Here is a 21,754-nt window from a genome sequence, read left to right on the forward strand (position 1 = left end):
CTGGCGCACACGCCTCCTACCCAAATCACAGCCCAGTGCAGCCCGGGCTCTCATTCACAGCTTTCTAGAGAAATCTGAGATCCAACTGCCAGGGTAGGGGATATCACCCACCCAGTTCAGCCGCGAGGACACCTGCAGAAACACATTCTCAAAGCAAGCCTGGGCGGCGGTGTGAAGGTATTTGTTGCCTTTTTCTTCCTTCTGTGTTCGCAGCGCCTCCCCGCCCGTCCCCGCTCTAGCGGTGCCATGGCTGCGGCGTTTCAGCACTTCGGCGCGTGGACAGCTCCCATCTGCAATCCCACTGCACTCCATCCCTTCTGCACCCCACTCTCCACCGCCTCCGCGGTCCATCCTCTTGCCACGCCGCACAGCCTGCGCTCCCCAGCCATCAGCACCCTATCTCCACCATCGCCGTCATCATCTCCACCACCTCCACCACCACCGGCGCGGTAACTACAGTCCACACAACTGTGTCTTGTCACTTAGACAAAGCCTGAGGTCCGCAAGGTAGAGAGGAAAGAGCTCAAGTTCTCAGGCATAGAAGGGAAAGTTCAGGCGGAGAGACCCCTGAAAACAAAGAGAGATGCCTGTTCCAGAGAAAGGGGAAGTGGAGGCAGCAGGAAGAGACCCCAGCAAAGGGACAGATGGGGACTTGCCAGACACCAGCAGTTAGCCAGCTGCCTTTCAGCAGATTAGAGACTGTTTAGTTCAGGAAATTAACATGGCCTGAGGCATAGTGTGATTCCAGGAAGAAATGTTAGCTCAGCCCCGATATTCTGGTTTTCCAATGGAGAGTCACCAGGAAGCAGGGTGGGGGCGATCAGTGACTCACAGCACCCACATGCCTGTTTTTGTTCATAGCATTTACCGTAGAAACTCTGAAATTAAGTTTTATTGAACTGTTCTATAAAATGAGAACCCCAAAAAGGTTAACTCTGTGGCCAAAAATGGAAATTAAAATGATGGTTATAAGAACCTAACGAATAAGGCTTTCACTAGGAAATTCCGTTTGCTCAAACAGCTCCTTTTCTTGTCTACTTACTTCAATTACCCAGTCTTAAACCTCTCCTGGAAGGAGAACAGATATATCCCTTGCCCAAATGGCCAAAGTGGTAATGATATTCAGAGCAGATGGCCTGGCTTTGTTCATTACTAGTCAAGGACTGGCTCAGATTTGGAAGGCGAGATTTTTGTGTGCTTTCTCAGTAATCAGGCGATAACACCATTTTCCTATAAATAGTAAAGGGTAATAGAGTGCAGAAATTGAAAAGGCATTTTATGTAACTGTGGTTCGCCTCTCTCTGCTTTCATTTCCTATCAAAGCTGATGGGGAGTTGGGACATCTTTCAAATAGCCCATCCATTTGGACCTGATGGTCCAGTCCTAGGTCATGGCACCTATTTGATTTAACCAGGGTCATTTGCTTTATGAAAGCTGACAAAGTACAGCAAACAAGTGCTTGCCTCTCTCAGGCACAAGTGTGCTGAAAGGGACTCTTTGGATTGACTTTACCGAACTGCAAAGTCTTGCAGTTTCCTCTGCTGCTGTTTTTCTGTTTTGTGTATTTTTATTGTCTGTCTTCAGCAACGTAACATCAGGATCTTAATTTAAATGTGTGGTATCTAAGTAGGAACGCAGTCAGGTCGCTGGTCACAAGAACATTCGAACCAAAGAACAGAAAGCCCAGCTTGACAGTACCCTTGTGCATTTGATCTGTCTCTTGGAGAAGGGGCAGTGAAACTAGTTTTGTTCTTGCTTATCCTTTGAGCACCACCCAAAAGTAAAGAGACTCACAGATACCTTCAGGAAGAAGCTTTGTGCAAAAAGTCATGGTCAGTAACCTTTGTAAATGAGGACTAGTCGAGTTATGACAGAAGTTTACTTACTGTTACTAATGGTATGAACTTAGGCTCAGTTTTCTATTTGTCTTTAAATTCTGCTCATTTTTAAGCTCAAAGCATGAAAATATTTGGCAAAGCATACTGCATTTGGTCACCTACCCGTAGACTGATAATATGCACAACAACCAGGAACTCTCAAGTCTCTGGGAGAGATTTCTTAAAACTGCCTTATCTCTGTGCAAACAATGGTCCAGACCAGGAGGTTGAAAAATGTGCACATGTTGCCAATTTGAGCTGCTTCACCAGAAACACAGGCCCGGAATGCAAAGCTTCCGAAGATGCTGTCTTCCTGTGCTTAATGCAATTTCCTGAGGCTGGTGAGATTTCAAAGCAGGGCTGCTTCAGGGAGATTTACAGGCACCTGCCTCCGAAGCAATGCTTCTCTCCTCCCTGTCTGAAATATGCCCAGCTTATTAATTTTCGTAGCGTGCGACTGTTGCAGCGTTCACACATTTCTTGATTAGGGCTGTTTATCTTTCATATCGGTAATAACAGAACTTTCTCATTTAAAAATGGACTTACAGGCAAAAGGAAACATTGTTTTTCCAGGACAGTGCCCCCTTTGTGGATGTGCTTATGGAAGGGTACAGAAGTTTAGAATCTAAGGATATAGCCTGGAGGTCCATTTCCTAAAAGATCAAATCTGGCACTCTTATGTCTTTGGGCTTGATAAGAGAAACACCCTATTATCTCTGAGAAATCTGTCCCTGACTTCACCATCTCTGTTGCTGCCCAGCCCCCCTTCATAAATGGACTCTGGCTGGCTTTGATCTTCTCTGCTCTTGTGACAGTGTGACTTGGACAGAGGAGGTGACAAGCAGCAGAGAGAAAAAAAGCGTGGTGCTTGTATGGATAGAAGAACCATGACCTCAGGGTCATCAAGAGAGCTGGTCCTTCCTATATACCCTTTCCCAAATAGTCATTGTTTAGATAATTATCATTCCTCCAGATCTCTCAGGAAGGAAGCTATAAGAGAGGGCCCACAGTGTGAATGACCACAAGTATGCAAACCTCATTAGCCCAAGTGCTGTATCTTCTTAGAGAAAACTGGACTCGACTTCCTTAAAGGAAGTTTGGTTCACCTGGATATATAAACTAGCTGGTTGGACACTGTCGGCCTCATAAAGAACCTTTATCCATTCAGATATAAGTTCACTACTTCCCCCACATTCTCTTTGTTTTCTCCATTGGGTCACCCTGTACTGTTTATTTTCTATAGCCTTGCTCTATGTCAGGAGGTATGAAAAATGCCCTTTGTAGTAGGTGGTGTACTCCGTGTCCTAGGTACTAACAGCTGAATCTCTGATTCTTCGACATCATCCAGGTATCCGGCTATCCCTTGCCTGTTTCTGTTTCTTAAAATAGCCTTGCCTCAATTCAGATTCTATTACTGCTCAAATGGTATTACGTAAACGTCCATACCTTTATGTGTGTCACATGCATAGGTTACTTGGTGTTCTGAATTTTACAGTTTTGGAAGAAACAGCAACAAAGCAATGGGCCAAGGGAAAATGGAGGGGCTCAAGTTACAGGCTTTGTAAGCAAACTTCTCAAAAATGGAATCAATTGACATTTTTCCAACGCTTTCTTTTTCCATTTCTCCCTCTCTTCTTCTTTCCCTCTCTCCCTCTCTTCTTTCCCTCTTTCCTTTCCTCCTCATCCTTCTCCCCACTTTTGCCTTCCATCTTCTCTTTCTTTCATCCTTTCTTTCTTCCCTCTTTCCAGCTTTTTAGATGCTATATAGTGTGTAAGCGTATGTGGATGTAATTTATAGGGTGACATTGTAAGCTGCCATGGGAGCCATTGCCCACATGAACAGAAATACTAGTGACATGCTTAGTTTTCTATTACTGTGCTACTGCTATCCACAGACGTTGTGAGATTTGCTTTGGGACAGGTCATCCAACCCAGCAATTTGAGGTCATTGCTTCTCAGGTCTGACATTGCTCATTGAGTGAGTCGGGGTGTATCTCAGTAGTCTGCGCTCCCAATAACCTATGAAGTTATGAGACTGTTACTGATTAATGGGCTACTTTTGATGAAATTCTTGATTGATACAGAATAGTTACACATATTTTTGGGACATTGTGATCTTTCAATGAATGCTTATAATGTGTAATGACCAAATCAAGCTTATTGTTGGTTCCTTGTATTAAGAACCTTCCTACTTTTCTAATATATAGTTATTGTAAACTGTAGTTGGCCCATAGTGCTCTGGAATAATGGCGCTTGTTGCTCACGTTTAGCAATGTTCTGGTACTTATCTCCCTTCTTCTACATCCTTCCTCCCCTTTGCAGACTCTGCTACCTTTCTCTTCTACCAAAGCAGTGTGTTTTGTCTCTCATATGTGAGGGAAACCACAGTATCTGCTTTTCCGTGTCTGGCTTATTTCTCTTAACATGAGGCATGGCCCTCTCTCGAAGAAGGAAAGAACAGTTACCCTCTTATTTAAATGTCACACCGCCAAGTGTAATTAGTAATGGCTATTAACTGCAAAGAAAGGCAAACCATTCTGACTTCTCAGGCAGTTCCAGGGTCAGTTGAAGGGAAAGTTGGAGGGGCTCTTCTTTCCTCTCACCCAACTCCAGAGCAACTTTCTCCATTCCACTTTCACCTGACAGGTTTCTTCATTCGGTCCCAACTGCTTCTATGAGAAGAGTCCCAGTTACATAGATGTCCTAGAAAAGCAGGGCAAAGGGGGCAATTTAATGCCATTTGGGGAGTCTCATCTTGTGTACGCCTCTAGATTATTTTTCTCAAATAATGGAGTCTATTTGGGGGAAGCATCTTTTTTCCTTTGAGACAAAATAGTCAAGCATTTCCACTTTCTCTCTTCCTCTCCCAGAGATATGCCTACCAAAGGAGACTGATCCACTTTGGGTATGGAGTGCCAACTGGTTGAGATTTCCTATGGCAATAGAGTAACATCCGATGAAGACATTTCAGTCTAATTTCCCACATGTCTATTAACCCTCTTCCCCACACACTGTCTTTCCACAAGATTATAGAAAGAAAAATACCCTAGTGAAAACCTCCTACCTTAAACAATGGAGAGGCAGAAGAAAACCTGCTGTCTTCCAGTTTACCTAGCCTCCTTTTGCATTGTCACACAGCAAACCAAAAAAGCAGGAAAGATGACAAAAGTTCTAGAACTCAGGAGTCAACTGTTTGCCAAATTGCTCCAATGTACCTGAGACCTAGTCTATTTTCATTTTGATCTGGCATCTATTTTGGGTAAGAAGTTCTCAGTGTCTCTAAGTTGATGGAACGCCTCCCAATTTACTTTTAACCTTTCTCAAGAGCGGGAGCAAATGGAAGCATATGACTGTGTTTGGTTGCTATTTTAAAAGGATCCAAGGGGATCTACACAATGAATATTTATGGGGCAGGAGTAAGCCCTGGGTTAGGGCTGAGCTAAAGGTGACGGAATGTTGACAGTGAGCCAGGGCTAAATTCTGATCACACTACACATTCTGTTGATTGAAGGTCTTCCCTCTGTCCTTCCAAACTCGACTCCCCACCCCTAGTACGGAGAATTCCTATCTGAAAGTTGGCAAATCTTCTATGAAAGTCAGTACATGCAGCAACATAGGCAAACTCAGGGCTTTGGTCCCTTTGTCTACAGAAAGGAAGAAGTCCAACAAACCAAACCAACCCCTTGAGAACCTAACAACTGCAAAGACCCATTTCAAAGACTGACACAGCCTGAATGTGTAATTAACCGCCCCTGGGCTTAAATGTGGGTTCCTCTAGCTATGGGAAACATGTTAGCATTCAGGAAAGACCACAGATAGAATTGCCAAGCAAAAAACGTTTTGTGTAGTGTGATTGTAAACATTGGTCTAGATGGTCCAGATGACCATCTAGTTTGACTTCACTTTGTATAAAAATTCCTTGCATGGAATGCGGTGCCGCACTCCTATTATAAGAACAGTCAAGAAGCTTAGGCAAGAGAGTTGTGAACCTGCGGCCATCTGAGCCACATAGAAAGATGCCTTTTGAAAAGCCCAAGAATAACAATAAACAACTAAAAGATACAACAATCGAAGCAAACAAATTAAAAATCTCTTTGGCATTCCTTGGTGAATATAAATGCAATCTGCATATTTGGAATGAAATTATAAACAAAATATGCCTCAAATTTGTAAAAAATAATTTGTGCTAGTAGTTAGACTTTAATAAGTAGGGTTTATCATAAAGATTCACTTTTTCTTTCTTTTGTAAATGAAGAAAGCTCACAAAATAAACATGATTTTCTCATTTCATATGTATATATTAATATACATGTGAAATTCTGTGCATTACTAAGAACACACAGAAATCACACTCCTCTGAAGCTTTATTTATTAGTAATTTGTGTCCATATATTTCAAAGAATACTAAAATTTTATAGGTTCTGCTGTTACTGTTTTGAGAAAGGGTCTAATTTTGAATCCTGAGTTGGCCTCAAATTTATAATCCATCTGCCTCAGTCTCCTGAATCTTGTGATTACAAGTTTAGTTACTATGCCTGGTAAGATTTTATAGATATTATATGTCTGATCCCTCTTCACATTTCATGCCTGATGTATGAGTGAGTGTGTGACTGTGACTGTGACTGTGTGAGTGAGTGTGTGTGAATGAGTGAGTGTGTAAGGGTGTGGGTGAGTTTGTGATTGTGTGAGTGTTTGATGAGTGTATAAGTGAGTGTGTGTATGAGTGTGTGTGAGTGAGTGTGTGCTTGATGAGTGTGTGAGTGAGTGTGTGTTTGATGAGTGTGTGAGTGAGTGTGTATGTGAGTGCGTATGAGTGAGTGAATGAGTAAGTGTGCGTTTGATGAGTGTGTGAGTGAGTGTGAGTGTGTGAGTGAGTGAATGAGTGTGTGTTTGATGAGTGTGTGTCAGTGTATGAATGAGTGAGTAAGTGTGTGTTTGATGAGTGTGTGAGTGAGTGTGAGTGTGTGTGTGAGTGAATGAGTGAGTGTGTGTTTGATGAGTGTGTGAGTGAGTGTGAGTGTGTGTGAGTGAGTGAATGAGTAAGTGTGTGTTTGATGAGTGTGTGAGTGAGTGTGTATGTGAGTGCGTGTGAGTGAGTGAATGAGTAAGTGTGCGTTTGATGAGTGTGTGAGTGAGGGTGTGTGAGTGAGTGAATGAGTGAGTGTGTGTTTGATGAGTGTGTGTCAGTGTATGAATGAGTAAGTGTGTGTTTGATGAGTGTGTGAGCGAGTGTGAGTGTGTGTGTGTGAGTGAATGAGTGAGTGTGTGTTTGATGAGTGTGTGAGTGAGTGAGTATGTGAGTGTGTGTGAGTGTGTGAATGAGTGAGTAAGTGTGTGTTTGAAGGAGTGTGTGATTGTTAGGATGCAGTTACGAAGAATGTGTTGTTAAAGATGGCAACTCCTCAGAGATAAGGGAGAGCCATGAACAAAACATGTACAGGCAATTTGCGGTATGAAGGCTTGTTATATGTATATGTGTTTATGTATATATATCCATGTTTTGATCTAAGCTCTCAGTCTCTTCTTTCACCTAATAATAACCTGACTTTAGAGATTGGCTGTAAATTACATAACATAATGCTAAATCCCTGGCACATAACAAGCAGTCACAAGTATCTGTCTTTTCCCAGGCCAGCACTAGTTCATTATTTGACTTTAAGGCAGCCCAGAAGCTAGTGTGCATCTCAACATCGTTTATTTATTAGGAGATAACGTAATTATGATATTAACAAGGACACCACAGCTAATGGCAGATAGATTTTTTCATTTCATAAACATCTTCAGTTGTATCATTTCATGTGATTTTTACCTTAGTGTTTCCCAGGAAATTATCTTTCTTCAACCCATCGGAGATCGTTGTGACAATGGACACAATAATTGATGTAAAGTGCCTTGAAGTGTTACATATTTTTAGAGAGGACATTGCGACGATTGTTCTGATCTCTTCCAGGTATTAACTCAGGGTTTCTGAAGATGATAATAAAAATAAAATACATGAGAATAGTTGGTGACAGAGGACCTGAAATAGGTTAGATTTGAAGCTCTCTGCTTTACTAAGGTTTTTTTTGTTACTCTTCATACAGATAAAAATATGCTATGCATTTATAAGCCACTTCCTTAAGAATGAATTGTATATGAGCAAATGTGTACGTAGATTTATTTTTGTCTTACTTGAGATGAAATGCTTATCTGGAATCTATGGATGTCAGCATTTAAACTCCTAGCAGTAGAGACTTTCTTTCCTCCTCATTTATCTAAAAATATTACAACCCAAATTTCTAGTTTATTAGCAATTTTTGCAGATTATAAGCACAAACATTCTAGCTTGACCTCCCAAGAGATACTCTTCTTTCAGAATAAAAAGCCATGAGCGTCCCTGTAGCACTGTGGAGAGCTGCTTTCTGCACCCTGCCTAAAGCTCCCTCTCTGCCTGGTGAGCAGACTTCACTGTTGATGCCATGCTTGGCCCTCTCCGTGGCATGGTAAAGGATGAGTCGTTCTGAGACAATGGCAGGGTCTTTGATCTGTTATACCAGACCAAGGAAAATAATAAATAGAAGAACAAACTATTAGTGAGAGCTGGAAAGGCACAGTCAACTGAGTCCTAAATGACTCCAGCCATTTCCCAATGTTAAAAAGAGGATAGAGACGGTGGGTGTCTATCTGTAAGGTACAACACTGCCTAAGGCTGCCTAAAGAAGTCTGGCCACCCAGAGGCAGATGTTGGCTCACAGAAGGTTAGTGTGGAAGAGATGTGAGGGAAGGGGAGTGAGGGTCTGGAGCTTTGAGAGGAATGTCAAGCAGATGTTAAGTAGCTAATACTTAAACCTCTGCTGCACAGTAGAGACAAACCAGCACATGGATGAAGAACATAGTCCAGAGAGAGGGGGGAGGGGGAAGGGGAGAGGAAGAGAGATCATTTGGACTATCATCCCATTTCTACCTTTTGGCAAGACATTTAATTTCTTTGCATCTCGGATTCTACTCATTTGGTCTAGTCATTTGAAATGTATTGTAGTATATAAAGAGGCTATTTGAATGTCTGGGATATAATAAATACAGCAATAATAAATAATGAATTATAGCTATTATCATTATTCCGAATACCATCAGGAAAGTAAACCACTTTCACTTATGAGTAGGGCATCAAGTCCAATGTAACCCTACTCATAAATCTGAAAAGCCTAGTGAGAACAAAAGCCTGCGGTTGGTTGAAAATGCCACATTGTGATAAACATTCTTCATACAGCTTTTTCTTGTGCCTTAACTAGCATTGATTGGTGTTATTTAAATAGCAGTTGGTTCAGGATTCCAGTATGATTTACCTTTAATGAAAAAAATTATATATATATGTATATATATATATCATATTAAGCATGAAATCCAGTGACCCTGGCTGGACTGTTCTCACCAGAAGCTTCTACTGCATGCTGAGCACTGAATAAAGATGTAGATTGGAGCAAATTTATTTCAGATATTATAGATCGGAGGCATAGCTATGTATGGAGGCAGGGCATGAAATATGCATCCTCGATTCTCCCCCTTGAACCCACAGTAATTTATCTGGGAAACATTGTTGAGTTCCGTGGACTCTGAGGTAAGTAACTTGCTCCAAAGCAGCTTTAAATCTTCTTCTGGGAACAAGCTGTTGCTATGTGCTATGCTCTTACTGCTGTGCTCCTTGGCTTGGAACTGTGAACATTACCCAGAATGCTTCAGTCGGACCAGGATCTGAAATACAATGTGCCTAGTGGAAATTCTCTAGGGCCCTGGGAGGGGGATTCTTTATAGATAAGGGAGGGAATTAAAGGTTAGCTGCAAGGCTTTAAGAAAAACTAGCCTCCCCCAGATATGGGAGAAACACTGACTTGCAAAACAGCATTTTGACTGTTGTTTGCATTGATGCTTGGTAGCATTTACTGCATCATGTACCCTGTCCTAGGCACTGAGAAAATGTCAGTGATCACAATGAACTTCTTTGCTCACAGAGCTGACCCTCTTTATGTCACACACACACACACTGAGGATTCACAGATAAATAATAGACACCCTCCTTTTATAGGCGATTCTGTATGAAAGGGAGAAGGAGATGCTCATAAGACGTAGTGTGGTTAAATGTTTGTGTGTCATCTGATTTCTGATTTCTGATTTCTGAAGGTTGGGGAGGGTTTCCTGGGGAGAGTGACTTTCAGACTGAGTTCTGAGGAATGAAGAGGAGTTGGAGGCTAACAATGGATGTTAATACACAGCGAGTGTATTTCAGTTGCAATACAGAGAGAACTGGGAATGCAGAAAATAAGTTCGCAGCAAAGGCCACGGTAGAAAGCCTGTTTCCAATCTAAACACTGGAGTGGATGATGGTCTCAGTTATGTCAGCAACCGTGGATCAGGACAAATGAGAAGATTTGAGAGCTAGTCAAAATGTGATGTGGACGGCAACAGAGAGGGCATAATAAGAAATATCTTTCAGATCCCAGAAAGTGAATCTTTATGGGAATTGTTGCCATTCACTGAGGGGTGAAGCTGGAGGATCAAATTCAGGATGAGGAATTATGAATACTTTAGTTTTGAACATAGTGTGTTTGTAGTATCTGTAGGTTATCTGCAGGAAGATGCGCAGGGACAACTGAATGAGAAACCTGGAGATCAGAAAAAGCTATGGACTGAAGCTATGTGCACACAGGTAGACAGGTCATGGAGCAGGATCCAGAAAGTTCTGGTATTGGCTTGCACAAAGGGAGAAGAATGAGCAGGGGGAGGCAAGAAGCCGGGGGCAGAGATGGCCAGGGCATATGGACAGAGAAAGGAAGGAGGGAAGGAGAAGATGGTCTAAGGAGGAAAAGGTCGGTGTCCAATGCTAATGGATGTCACCTGAATTGGAAACTGAAAATTGTCTTTTGGATGTAGCAACGTGAATGCCATTCAATACTGTCTAGACTGTGTGGTACCCTTCCGGCTTATGTTTGTTCCAGCTTCATCATTGCTAGTGTCTATCTTAGCCAGGGTCACTATTGCTGTGATGAAACACAATGGACAACATGGGGAAGAAAGAGTTCGTTTTACATATCCTAAATCATAATTCATGGAGGGAAACCAAGGCAGGAACTCAAAGAAGGTGTGAACCTGGAGGCAGGAGCTGATGTAGAGGCCATGGAAGGGTACTGCCTACTGGCTTTCCCCTCATGCTTTGCTCAACCTGCTTTCTTATAGCACCCAGGACTCTCAGCCTAGGCGTGGTACCACACACAGTGGGCTAGGCCCTCCTGCATCAATTACTAACAAAGAAAATTCTGGACAGACTTGCCTATAGCTTGATGTTCTGGAAGGATCTCTCAGTTGACGTTCCTCCTCTCAGATGACTCTAGCTTGTTTCATTAGCGCCTATGTTTCTATAACAATGATACCTCCCCCTTCGGTTGGTTGGTGAGAAGATGTTGATCAGGATGTCTAAGAGCGTGGTGAGTATAGGGATGAATTGGAGGAAGGAGGTACACAAAGAAAGATTCAAGGAATACGGGCAATTTTCTTTTGTCCTTTATCATTTATATGGAGTAATAGGATGGTAATCAAAACTCTTTATTTTCCGGTGTAAAGCAGTATCTCAGAACAATAGAAAAGTTGTAGAAAATGGATGGATTTAGAAGCCCATATGGGTGAGGTAGAGAGCACATTGGGTGCCTGTGGTTTCTTACCAGGAGTCTAAGATATCAAAACAACCAACTCCACATGAGCCTGGAAACCTCTCTCATGGCTGTCCTTCATGAAGGTCAAGCTTCCAGCCCTGAACTTGTATCGCACAACCCAGCCTGTGACCATCCTCTTTTCCTTAATTATACACCTTAGGGTTAGGTTAGGGTGACATTTAGTGTTCTCAAGCTGTGAAGGGTTGCCTTTACGAGACATGAGGAACAGATTTATGTCTGACATACTGGTTTGAGAAATGAGGCTAATGGAAAGCAATCAATTGTATAACAGCCATAATTTTTCTGCTGTATCTAGGTCCAAGAACAGCCTCACAAGCATGCTTTAGCATCAACAACAACAAAAACATTTATTAATAAAATACATTCTATCGCTCTTCTGACCACAGTCCATCGTCTTAAGGAGTCACTCACTGTAACTAAAAACTTTGTGAATGTATTTCAAATATTTGTTTATTAACCATTCAAGTTATTAATAACAAGGCCAAATGTCCTATCTAAATGATTATATGTGCTTAGTTACAAGGTATACACTCATCAAAAGAGAAACTCATTTCTATCTGGCTTTAATTATTATGCCCAGATATTCTCTGTTTCATCTCTCTTTTGTTTCTCTTGTGTGCATCTGTTTTTCAGTAAGCAATGGCTTCGGTTTTCCTTCTCTTTTGGATGGCCACCACCACATAGGGCCTGAATGTCCTGCTGTTTTCCAAGGACAGAAAGAAGACTCTGTACCTGTCTGTTTGGAGAGCAGTCTTGTAGGAGAGCCATCGAATGGGCCGCGGATTCAGCACATTTCCATGTGAATGGGACCAGTTTCTGTTCTTCCCAAACCTCAGAGCATAAGCACTTGGGAAGGAGATTTGGCCAAGATGACACATTTGCAGGCCGGGCTCAGTCCAGACACGATAGAGAAAGCTCGCCTGGAACTGAATGAAAACCCAGATGTTTTACATCAGGACATTCAACAGGTCAGAGACATGATCATCACCAGGCCAGACATTGGATTTTTACGTACAGATGATGCCTTCATCCTGCGGTTTCTCCGAGCCAGGAAGTTTCACCAAGCCGATGCCTTCAGACTCCTGGCCCAGTATTTTCAGTACCGCCAGCTAAACCTGGACATGTTCAAAAACTTTAAGGCAGACGATCCCGGGATTAAGAGGGCTTTGATCGATGGATTCCCCGGAGTGTTGGAAAATCGTGACCACTACGGCAGGAAGATTCTCCTGCTGTTTGCTGCCAATTGGGATCAGAGTAGGTAAATGTAGATAGTGTCTTTACTTGGCTTTGCTTTGACATAGCATCACTACTGCATGCTTGGGTTGGATCGCTTCATAGGTCAAAACTCATTCCACATTCCCCCAACGAGGTTTTAAGACCCAGGTACAATGTTACCCAAAAGCAAGACTACCAGAGAATCACAGACTCTGAGTTGTATTGGACTTTAGAAGTAGGTGTTCTACTCATCAAACTGGGTCATTTATTTTAATAAACCCAAAGCTGATGTTGTAGAAGGATTTGCTAGTTGGGTGTCCACGTATACAATAGTGTTTTGAATGCTCTCTGTAACTTTAATATCCTCCTCTTCTGGGTGGCAGATTTTTCCATCCAAATGAACTCCCTTCCTAAATATCCTTTTTAGGGCTCCAAACTCCATGTAACCATGCATCCTTCTTCATTTCTCTACTTAGGCCTTCGTGCCAAAATATGGGATCAACTTTGGCATCTTCTCCCCAAATTCCACCCGCCCCCACCTTCTCCCTTAAAAAACGTTGCCAGTATCTTCACTTCACCGTCCCCATCACTATCGGCCAAGTTTGGGTTCACATTATCTTATGAAAACAATTATAGCAGAAATGGAAGTCACACCGTCCAGAAGATAACCTTTTTTGGTGCTTGCCACATGTTCTGCTGCGTATTTGTCTGATCGCATCGAACCATCCAAGACCTTAGAATTATAAACGTTACTGCCACTTCCCACCCATGCTTCACATTTGATGGCACACGAGTGTGAGAAGTCACGGACCTGGACTCACTGTCACGCTGCTAGTGAGTCCAGAATGGAAGTTGTATCCTGGTTGTGTGACTTGAGAGCCAGTTGTCATAGCCCAGCTATGTAAGGTCACTGTGTGTCATGAGATCAGGGAAGATGGTGCCTTTTGCATTTTTATCTATTTGTAGAGAAGCAAAATAATGAGTCGATGTTGACTGGGGAAAAATGGAAGGAGCCACTTGCTAGAACAGCCACTGTGGCTGTGGCTTTCACAACATTATAGATAAACATTTTATGTTCATGGGAACACACATGCTTAATGGAAAAATATATCAAAACCTTCCCAATGCTATTTAAAGAAACTTCTAGTCTGTCTTTTCATTGTTTCATGCCACTGTTTCTCCTAAGAATCCCAGAAGTGCAGGGGGCTTCACCATCATTGGCTATTTCCTGGTGGGTAAATCAAGGCAGGACCATCTGACTCTGGAAAAGTACACAGATGTCTTGACACAATCAGCCTAGACTTTAGTCAAATCTGCACCTAAACCAATAATAGTGATGTGGAATAGACACTTGGTTTACCAAGTTCAATTGCAGTTCATGGTGAGTCTCGCTTTATTACATTGCTCCACTGATGAGAATGATGGCTGGATTTTTACATTCATTCATCCATCATTTAATCAACAAGCATGTACAGGTGTGAGTTTGAGGCACTTAAGACCATGATGAGGACATGTGGTCTTCATCAGGGAATACTCATGTGCAGGTCATGGTCTAATAAATGGTGCAGTACATAAATGGCTAGATGCTACCCATTAATGAATACTTCCTTCTAAGGCACAGGACTTAGACATGGCATCTAAACTGAGGGGAACAGTCTTACTCACAAGAATGGTACACTCACATTTTGGCTCTGGAAGCCAAGACAGTTCTGATGATTCTGAAGAGTTGTCATGCTGATGTCACTGCTAAATTGCCAGTGTCCTGAGGCTTCCGTCTGCTAGGATTTTGTGCCACCGAGCTGTGCTGTTCACATAAGCAAATGAACCACAGTAAGATGTTTTATTTTGTTTTAAGATTTGGTCTGTATATATCCCAAAATATGTCATGAAGAAAGAGGAGGTAACAAATCTCTGGGGAAATAATGAAAATGTTTATGATTATGGTAACCTTGGACAAGTTACTTCATTCTCTGTTCCTTGAATTCCTCATGTGTAAAGTAAGATTCTAGCTCTAATGACTCATGAGTGAGAAGCCCATTCAGCCTCATCCGATGGATGAGAAGGGATTTTCAAATTCACTTTATAGGCTCCCCATTTGCTCAACTTTTAAAAGATAATGTCTCTTCTCTTTCTCATAGTCCCATGACCTAATTTTCTTCTAACTATACAATTTTATCCAAACCATTTTGCTTTTGACAAAGTGGTATTGGTAAGTTGATCCACTTGGCATTATACCAGATGCAAACAAACCAGTTTGAACATGAAGAGGACCATCTCTCTTGTGGTTATATGGAGCGGGGGACAGCAACGTTACACTGAAGTTCATTGTTTGGCATACAACAGGCATTCAGTAGACATTGGCTTCTGATATTATCACTACTAGTTTAAAAATCTGACTTCAAAAATAATGGCAGACAGATGGCAAATAAATTAGAACTAGATCCAGGAGGACACTGTTTTAAAGTGGGAGTGGGATTATACATGCAAGAAATCTGCCCACGTGACTAAAGCACCTGCTTGTTTTCCCCAGATACCTGCCACACAGACCCCGCCCAGATGAGATACAAAAGGCTAGGGAAATTCTCTCAGCCTTGCAACGTGGTTGCGTCTCTCTGGGGGTGTCAAATGATCAGGCAGTGATTTGAATATCTCATGTGGAAGGTCTAACTGAGATTAAGATGATTATTAATATTTATTAAAATGATGTAAAATTTCATCAGTCTTGACCTGGCACATGTATAAAAGTGACCAGCTGGAAGCAGGTCACAGCAAAGGCATGATAGCAATTGAGTGACCATAATTCAAGCTGGTCTTGCCGGGAGGTGGAGGCTCCAACATCAGAGATCTGTCTGCTTTCTGTGCTTTCTGTAGCTGACAGTCTGAGTGGAAAGAGATAAATACAAAAGAACCATGTACTCATTCATAAGGTGAACACGGCCAGCCCTTCCAGAGGTAGCGGAGTTATTCTAGTGCACACACTTGGTGTGCCTTGGGAACAAGGTAACATCCATACTCAGTGATTTCTCTGTTCGCTTACCTCAGCTCATAGCAGCATTAGTAAGACTTCACAATCTGCCCCTTTAAGATCCTAAAGAAAATCCATCTCTTGCCCTTTTTTCCTGAGCTGCAAATTTGCATGTGCCGCTTTGCTGTCAGGACACTGGTGCTGGAAAGGGAAAGACAAGCAGAGAGGAATGTGGTGGGTATTTTATTCCTGGACTACACTTCAGTCAAAAACAAAAGTTAAGCTTGGCTGTTTTACTGTTCGGAGTCTCAATTTCTCAATAAGACATCAGGCATCTCAGGCTGCTGCAAGGACAAACCCAATCTTGGGAAAGTCCCAGAGACAGAAGAGACTGAATGACAAACTCTGAAGCCAGGTGGCCACCTTAAATTCCCGCAGCCTCCTGACCAGTCCCATGCTTAAACACGTAGTTGAAATCCTATCATGTAGTCTCTCCCTGCAAAGCAGGGGTGGTGATCCAGGTTTACACTGGTGATGCACAGAAGGACTTCTTTCTTAAGAATAAAAAAGCACGGGGATAACAAGTGAGAAGAAACTTTCTTAACCCAGAAACTTTGATAAAATTATCAACATTTTCCACTTGGAAAACTGTAAAACTGGTAACTGTGACAAACTATAACTTCAAAATTAGATTGGGTTGGAAAGCTCTGTTGTTCTTATTTCGATGTTGTTCTGGTTTAAAAGCCTCTTCTTACTGTTGATCATAGATTGTAAGAACCACAGTCAGAGGACTCGAGACAACACAAGTACCATAACACACCGAAATCACATCCACAGTGATTTTGTGCACACACCGAAATCACATCCACAGTGATTTTGTGCACACACCGAAATCACTTCCACAGTGATTTTGTGCACACCAGCTGTTCCCACCCCAGGTTTTTGGCTGGGGGACCACATCAGAGGTACTATTACAAGTCAGAACATATAAAAATACAGAGAATATTCTTCTGTCACTATCAATGACTCTCATGGAAAAAGTTCAGAAATCAGCAAGCAAGTTGAAAACTAACTGAAAACATTGTTTCTTTAGGGAAGTTGAGGCACTGTAAGAGTTGGACAACTCTTAAACCAGTAAAGGAGGCCGGTGAAGAGCTTATTAATACCTTAAAACACAGGGATGGGAAGAAGGCCAAACAGGCTGCTTCTCCTCACAACATGAGATACAGGATAAAAGGTCTATACCGAAGATTAGCAAGTCCCAGGCAAGGTTTAAGACAGAGAGCTGACACAAAGCTGAGAAAGGAGAGAAAAATTTAAAGAGGAACCCAAAACCTCAGTAATTTCCTCAAAGTAAATCATATTCCAGTGAAATGGTTTAGAAACTTACACTTAAGATAAAGATACATAGTTAACAAAAATCAATATTGCTAAAGGCTGGACAGCGTGTCTGTTTTGTTCTGGTTTGACTGAGCATGGCTCTGCTATGTCGAGCCAGCTATCTTGGGGAAAGAACCTTCATTAAATTGTGTCCTGTTATTTCAGCTCCAGTTCCTGTAATGGCAACACACACACACACACACACACACACACACACACACACACACACACACCAAGACACACACACACACACACAAGATACATACGTATATACATACATACATACATACATATACACACACACACACACACATATATAGAGAGAGAGAGCGCGCGAGAGGGACAGAGAGAGACAGAAAGAGACAGAGACATAGAGAGAGACAGAGAAAAAAAGACAGAGAGACAGAGACAGCTACAAGCATCTTACTTTTCTGAAGCATTTCTACGAGTATTTTCTCAGTTACTGCTAAGATCTGCTGGGGAGACAGAGCATCACTAACTGATGTCGAGGAAAGGGGTTTGGGAGGAGATGGTGCTGTCTTCTTCAGGGAGCAATGTGACTCACCCATGGAAAAGCTGAGGCTCACGGCTTCCATTCCAAGTTAATTCCAAAGACATCTGGAACCAATTACTCAGCTTTGGCATTATTAGCTGTTTCAAAAATACCATTGGAGCTTCTGCAAGGCTCTCTGTGTGAGTGCACGTGTGTGCGCGTGAGTGTGTGTCAGAGGTCAACATCGGGGGTCTTTCTGGATCACTCTCCAGGGTCTCTCATTCAGTCCAGAGCTTATTCATTCAGTTAGGTTGCTTCCCCACGAACTCTGTGGATCTGACTGTCTCCTACTCTCCAACACTTGGATTCTGAATTTGTATTACTATGCCTGACTTTTATGTGAGTTTTAGGAACTGAACCCAGGTTCACATGCTTGTGTAGCATGAACTTTACTGACTGAGCCATCTACCCATCCCGTAGACTTGGTATTCTTTTTTTTCTCCATCTTTATTAAATTGGGTATTTCTTATTTACATTTCAATTGTTATTCCTTTTCCAGGTTTCCAGGTCAATATCCCCTAACCCCTCCCCCTCCCCTCTATATGGGTGTTCCCCTTCCCATCCTTCCCCCATTACCGCCCTCCCCCCAACAATCACGTTCACTGGGGGTTCAGTCTTGGAAGGACCAAAGGCTTCCCCTTCCACTGGTGCTCTTTACTAGGCTATTCATTCCTACCTATGCAGTTGGAGCCCAGGGTCAGTCCATGTATAGTCTTTGGGTAGTGGCTTAGTCCCTGGAAGCTCTGGTTGGTAGGCATTGTTGTTCATATGGGGTCTCAAGCCCCTTCAGCTCTTTCAGTCCTTTCTCTGATTCCTTCAACAGGGGTCTCGTTCTCAGTTCAGTGGTTTGCTGCTGGCATTCGCCAATGTATTTGCTGTATTCTGGCTGTGTCTCTCAGGAGAGATCTACATCTGGTTCCTGTCGGCCTGCACTTCTTTGCTTCATCCATCTTATCTAGTTTGGTGGCTGTATATGTATATGTCACATGCGGGGCAGGCTCTGAATGGGTGTTCCTTCTGCCTCTGCTCTAAACTTTGCCTCCCTATCCCCTCCCAAGGGTATTCTTGTTCTCCTTTTAAAGAAGGAGTGAAGCATCCGCATTTTGGTCATACTTCTTGAGTTTCATATGTTCTGTGATTTAGGGTAATTCGAGTATTTGGGCTAATATCCACTTATCAATGAGTGCATACCATGTGTGTGATTGGGTTACCTCACTCAGGATGATATTTTCCAGTTCCATCCATTTGCTATGAATTTCATAAAGTCATTGTTTTTGATAGCTGAGTAGTATTCCATTGTGTAGATGTACCACATTTTCTATATCCATTCCTCTGTTGAAGGGCATCTGGGTTCTTTCCAGTGGAGCATGTGTCTTTGTTATATGTTGCGGCATCTTTTGGGTATATGCCCAAGAGAGGTATAGGTGGGTCCTCAGGTAGTTCAATGTCCAATTTTCTGAGGAACCTCCAGACTGGTTTCCAGAATGGTTGTACCAGTCTGCAATCCCACCAACAATGGAGGAGTGTTCCTCTTTCTCCACATCCTCACCAGCATCTGCTGTCGCAGGAGTTTTTGATCTTAGCCATTCTGACTGGTGTGAGGTGGAATCTCAGGGTTGTTTTGATTTGCATTTCCCTTATGACTAAAGATGTTGAACATTTCTTTAGGTGTTTCTCAGCCATTCAGCATTCCTCAGCTGTGAATTCTTTACTTAGCTCTGAACCCCATTTTTAATAGGGTTATTTGTCTCCCTGCTGTCTAACTTCGTGAGTTCTTTGTATATTTTGGATATAAGCCCTTTATCAGTTGTAGGATTTGTAAAGATCTTTTCTCAATCTGTTGGTTGCCGTTTTGTCCTAACCACAGTGTCCTTTGCCTTACAGAAGCTTTGCAGTTTTATAAGATCCCATTTGTCGATTCTTGATCTTAGAGCATAAGCTATTGGTGTTTTGTTTAGGAAAATTTCTCCAGTGCCCATGTGTTCAAGATTCTTCCCCACTTTTTCTTCTATTAGTTTGAGTGTGTCTGGTTTGATGTGGAGGTCCTTGATCCACTTGGACTTAAGCTTTGTACATGGTGATAAGAATGGATCGATCTGCATTCTTCTACATGCTGACCTCCAGTTTAACCAACACCATTTGCTGAAAATACTATCTTTTTTTACATCAGATGGTTTTGGCTCCTTTATCAAAATAAGTGGCCACAGGTGTGTGGGTTCATTTCTGGGTCTTCAATTCTATTCCACTGGTCTATCTGCCTGTCTCTGTACTAATACCATGCAGTTTTTATCACTATTGCTCTGTAATACTGCTTGAGTTCAGGGATAGTGATTCCCCCTGAAGTCCTTTTATTGTTGAGGATAGTTTTAGCTATCCTGGGTTTTTTGTTATTCCAGATGAATTTGCAAATTTTTCTGTCTAGCTCTATGAAGAATTGGATTGGTATTTTGATGGGGATTGCATTGAATCTGTAGATTGCTTTTGGTAAAATGGCCATTTTTACTATATTAATCCTGCCAATCCATGAGCATGGGAGATCTTTCCATCTTCTGAGGTCTTCTTCAATTTCTTTTTTCAGAGGCTTGAAGTTCTTATCATACAGATCTTTTGCTTGCTTGGTTAAAGTGACACCGAGGTATTTTATACTTTTTGGGACTATTATGAAGACCTGGGATTCTTTTAATGTGATAAGTAAGAATGCATTCCTCATGCATTCTAGAGTAACCAGAATAACCAGAATAGTCTGGCCTGCTGTGCTTTCTGAAGGTCCCCATGGAGTCCTCCTGTCCTGGGCTCTATTCAAGAACCACATCTCCCAGCAGTGTCCCAGTCATCCACTACAGGCATGTCATGTGAGGAAGATGAATGTTCAGGTGTCGAAGGAGAGGACATGTTATTCCATCCTGATGATAGATCTAAACTAAAGTGCTTGGGTCTGTCTGTGCTTAGAGATGGTTGCTTTCCAACTCAGCACGGTTTCTTGAAAGGTGTTCAGTTGTTCCTTGTTCCCTGACACTGTGCAGTAGTCTAATTTGGTGAATTTTTCTAGAAAGAGTAGCTCCTTCAAACCTGCAGAACTGGTGTAGAAAAGGGGCCAAGTTCAGTGGGTGCAAGATGGCCGCCAAGGTTATTGGGGATGAGTTTTATGTCAGTTCTTTCTCCTGATTGAAATCCTGTGGCCATAGGTTGGGTTTACCTCTTAAAACTACAAATAAGCTAGCTGACTGACGCTCTCCTTTAGCTACTACAAAGGCATTCAAGAACCTTTTACATCTGGCAGGAGTTCTGTGCCTCATTCAGTTTGGTTTTCCTGAGTGATCATCTGTATTCTCACATATCCATGCTGAACACTTATGAAGAAAAAAAAAAGGAGGTGGGGCTGGGGAAACTGCCTGAGTTCTCACTGGGGTCAGGGAAACCCTGTTCTCCAAATCCAGAAGGCTATTCAAAGGGAGATCCAGCAAAATGTTTAACCCTCTATTGGTTAAACAACAACAACAACCCTGCAATTCCCATGGCAGTGATCAGTTCTCCAATTGTTAGGAGTTTGGAGGTGAGCTGGAGAGTGAGAGTGACCAAAACACAAAACTAAGCACTCCTGGCTATTTATAAAGTGCTTATCATATGCTAAGAAGTGTTCTTGGATAGACACTAACAATAACCGTATAAGCAAGTGATGAAATTAAAGCACAAAGAAGTTAAATCATCTATCTGAGGTCCCAGAGTGGCAAAATGGTAACATGGGCAAAAATCTGAACCCTAACTCCTTAGGTACAGTAGCCCACCACACGGCTTGTCACTGGAATTCATCTGCCCATTTTGGGGCTGAGTAAGCAGACATTCAAGAGAGCACTAAAGAAATTGTGAGGAAGCATTGTTAGTCACCTCTAGTATCAAAGAACATGGAAGACCTTGTGGTCTACAGAGCAAATCATTCACCATATTCTACTTTAATCTTATAGAAGCCTGGAAGATCAGAGGTTGAAAAATCCTTATCTAATATACTGGTTTGATTTTCTCTTGCTGTGATAAACACCATGACTAGAAGTAAACTTAGGCA

General features: G+C 42.2%; 1 protein-coding gene across 3 annotated transcripts in view; it reads left to right on the top strand.

Annotated features, from left to right (window-relative positions):
• Clvs1 (clavesin 1) overlaps window positions 1-21,754 on the top strand; it is a 195,906-nt gene continuing 174,152 nt past the window's right edge. The window contains exons 1-3 of one of the 3 annotated variants that reach the window (NM_001108969.2): window positions 1-177; window positions 11,233-11,394; window positions 12,215-12,839. In NM_001108969.2, coding sequence (NP_001102439.1) covers window positions 12,385-12,839 — 455 coding nt within the window. In that variant the 5' untranslated portion in view covers window positions 1-177; window positions 11,233-11,394; window positions 12,215-12,384. Of the gene's footprint in view, window positions 178-226; window positions 450-11,232; window positions 11,395-12,214; window positions 12,840-21,754 lie in introns of those variants that run through there. The other 2 variants (NM_001428688.1, NM_001428689.1) reach the window with 2 other exon arrangements.

Source organism: Rattus norvegicus, chromosome 5 (genome assembly GCF_021556685.1).
Source record: "Rattus norvegicus strain SHRSP/BbbUtx chromosome 5, alternate assembly SHRSP_T2T, whole genome shotgun sequence".
Lineage (NCBI taxonomy): Eukaryota > Metazoa > Chordata > Mammalia > Rodentia > Muridae > Rattus > Rattus norvegicus.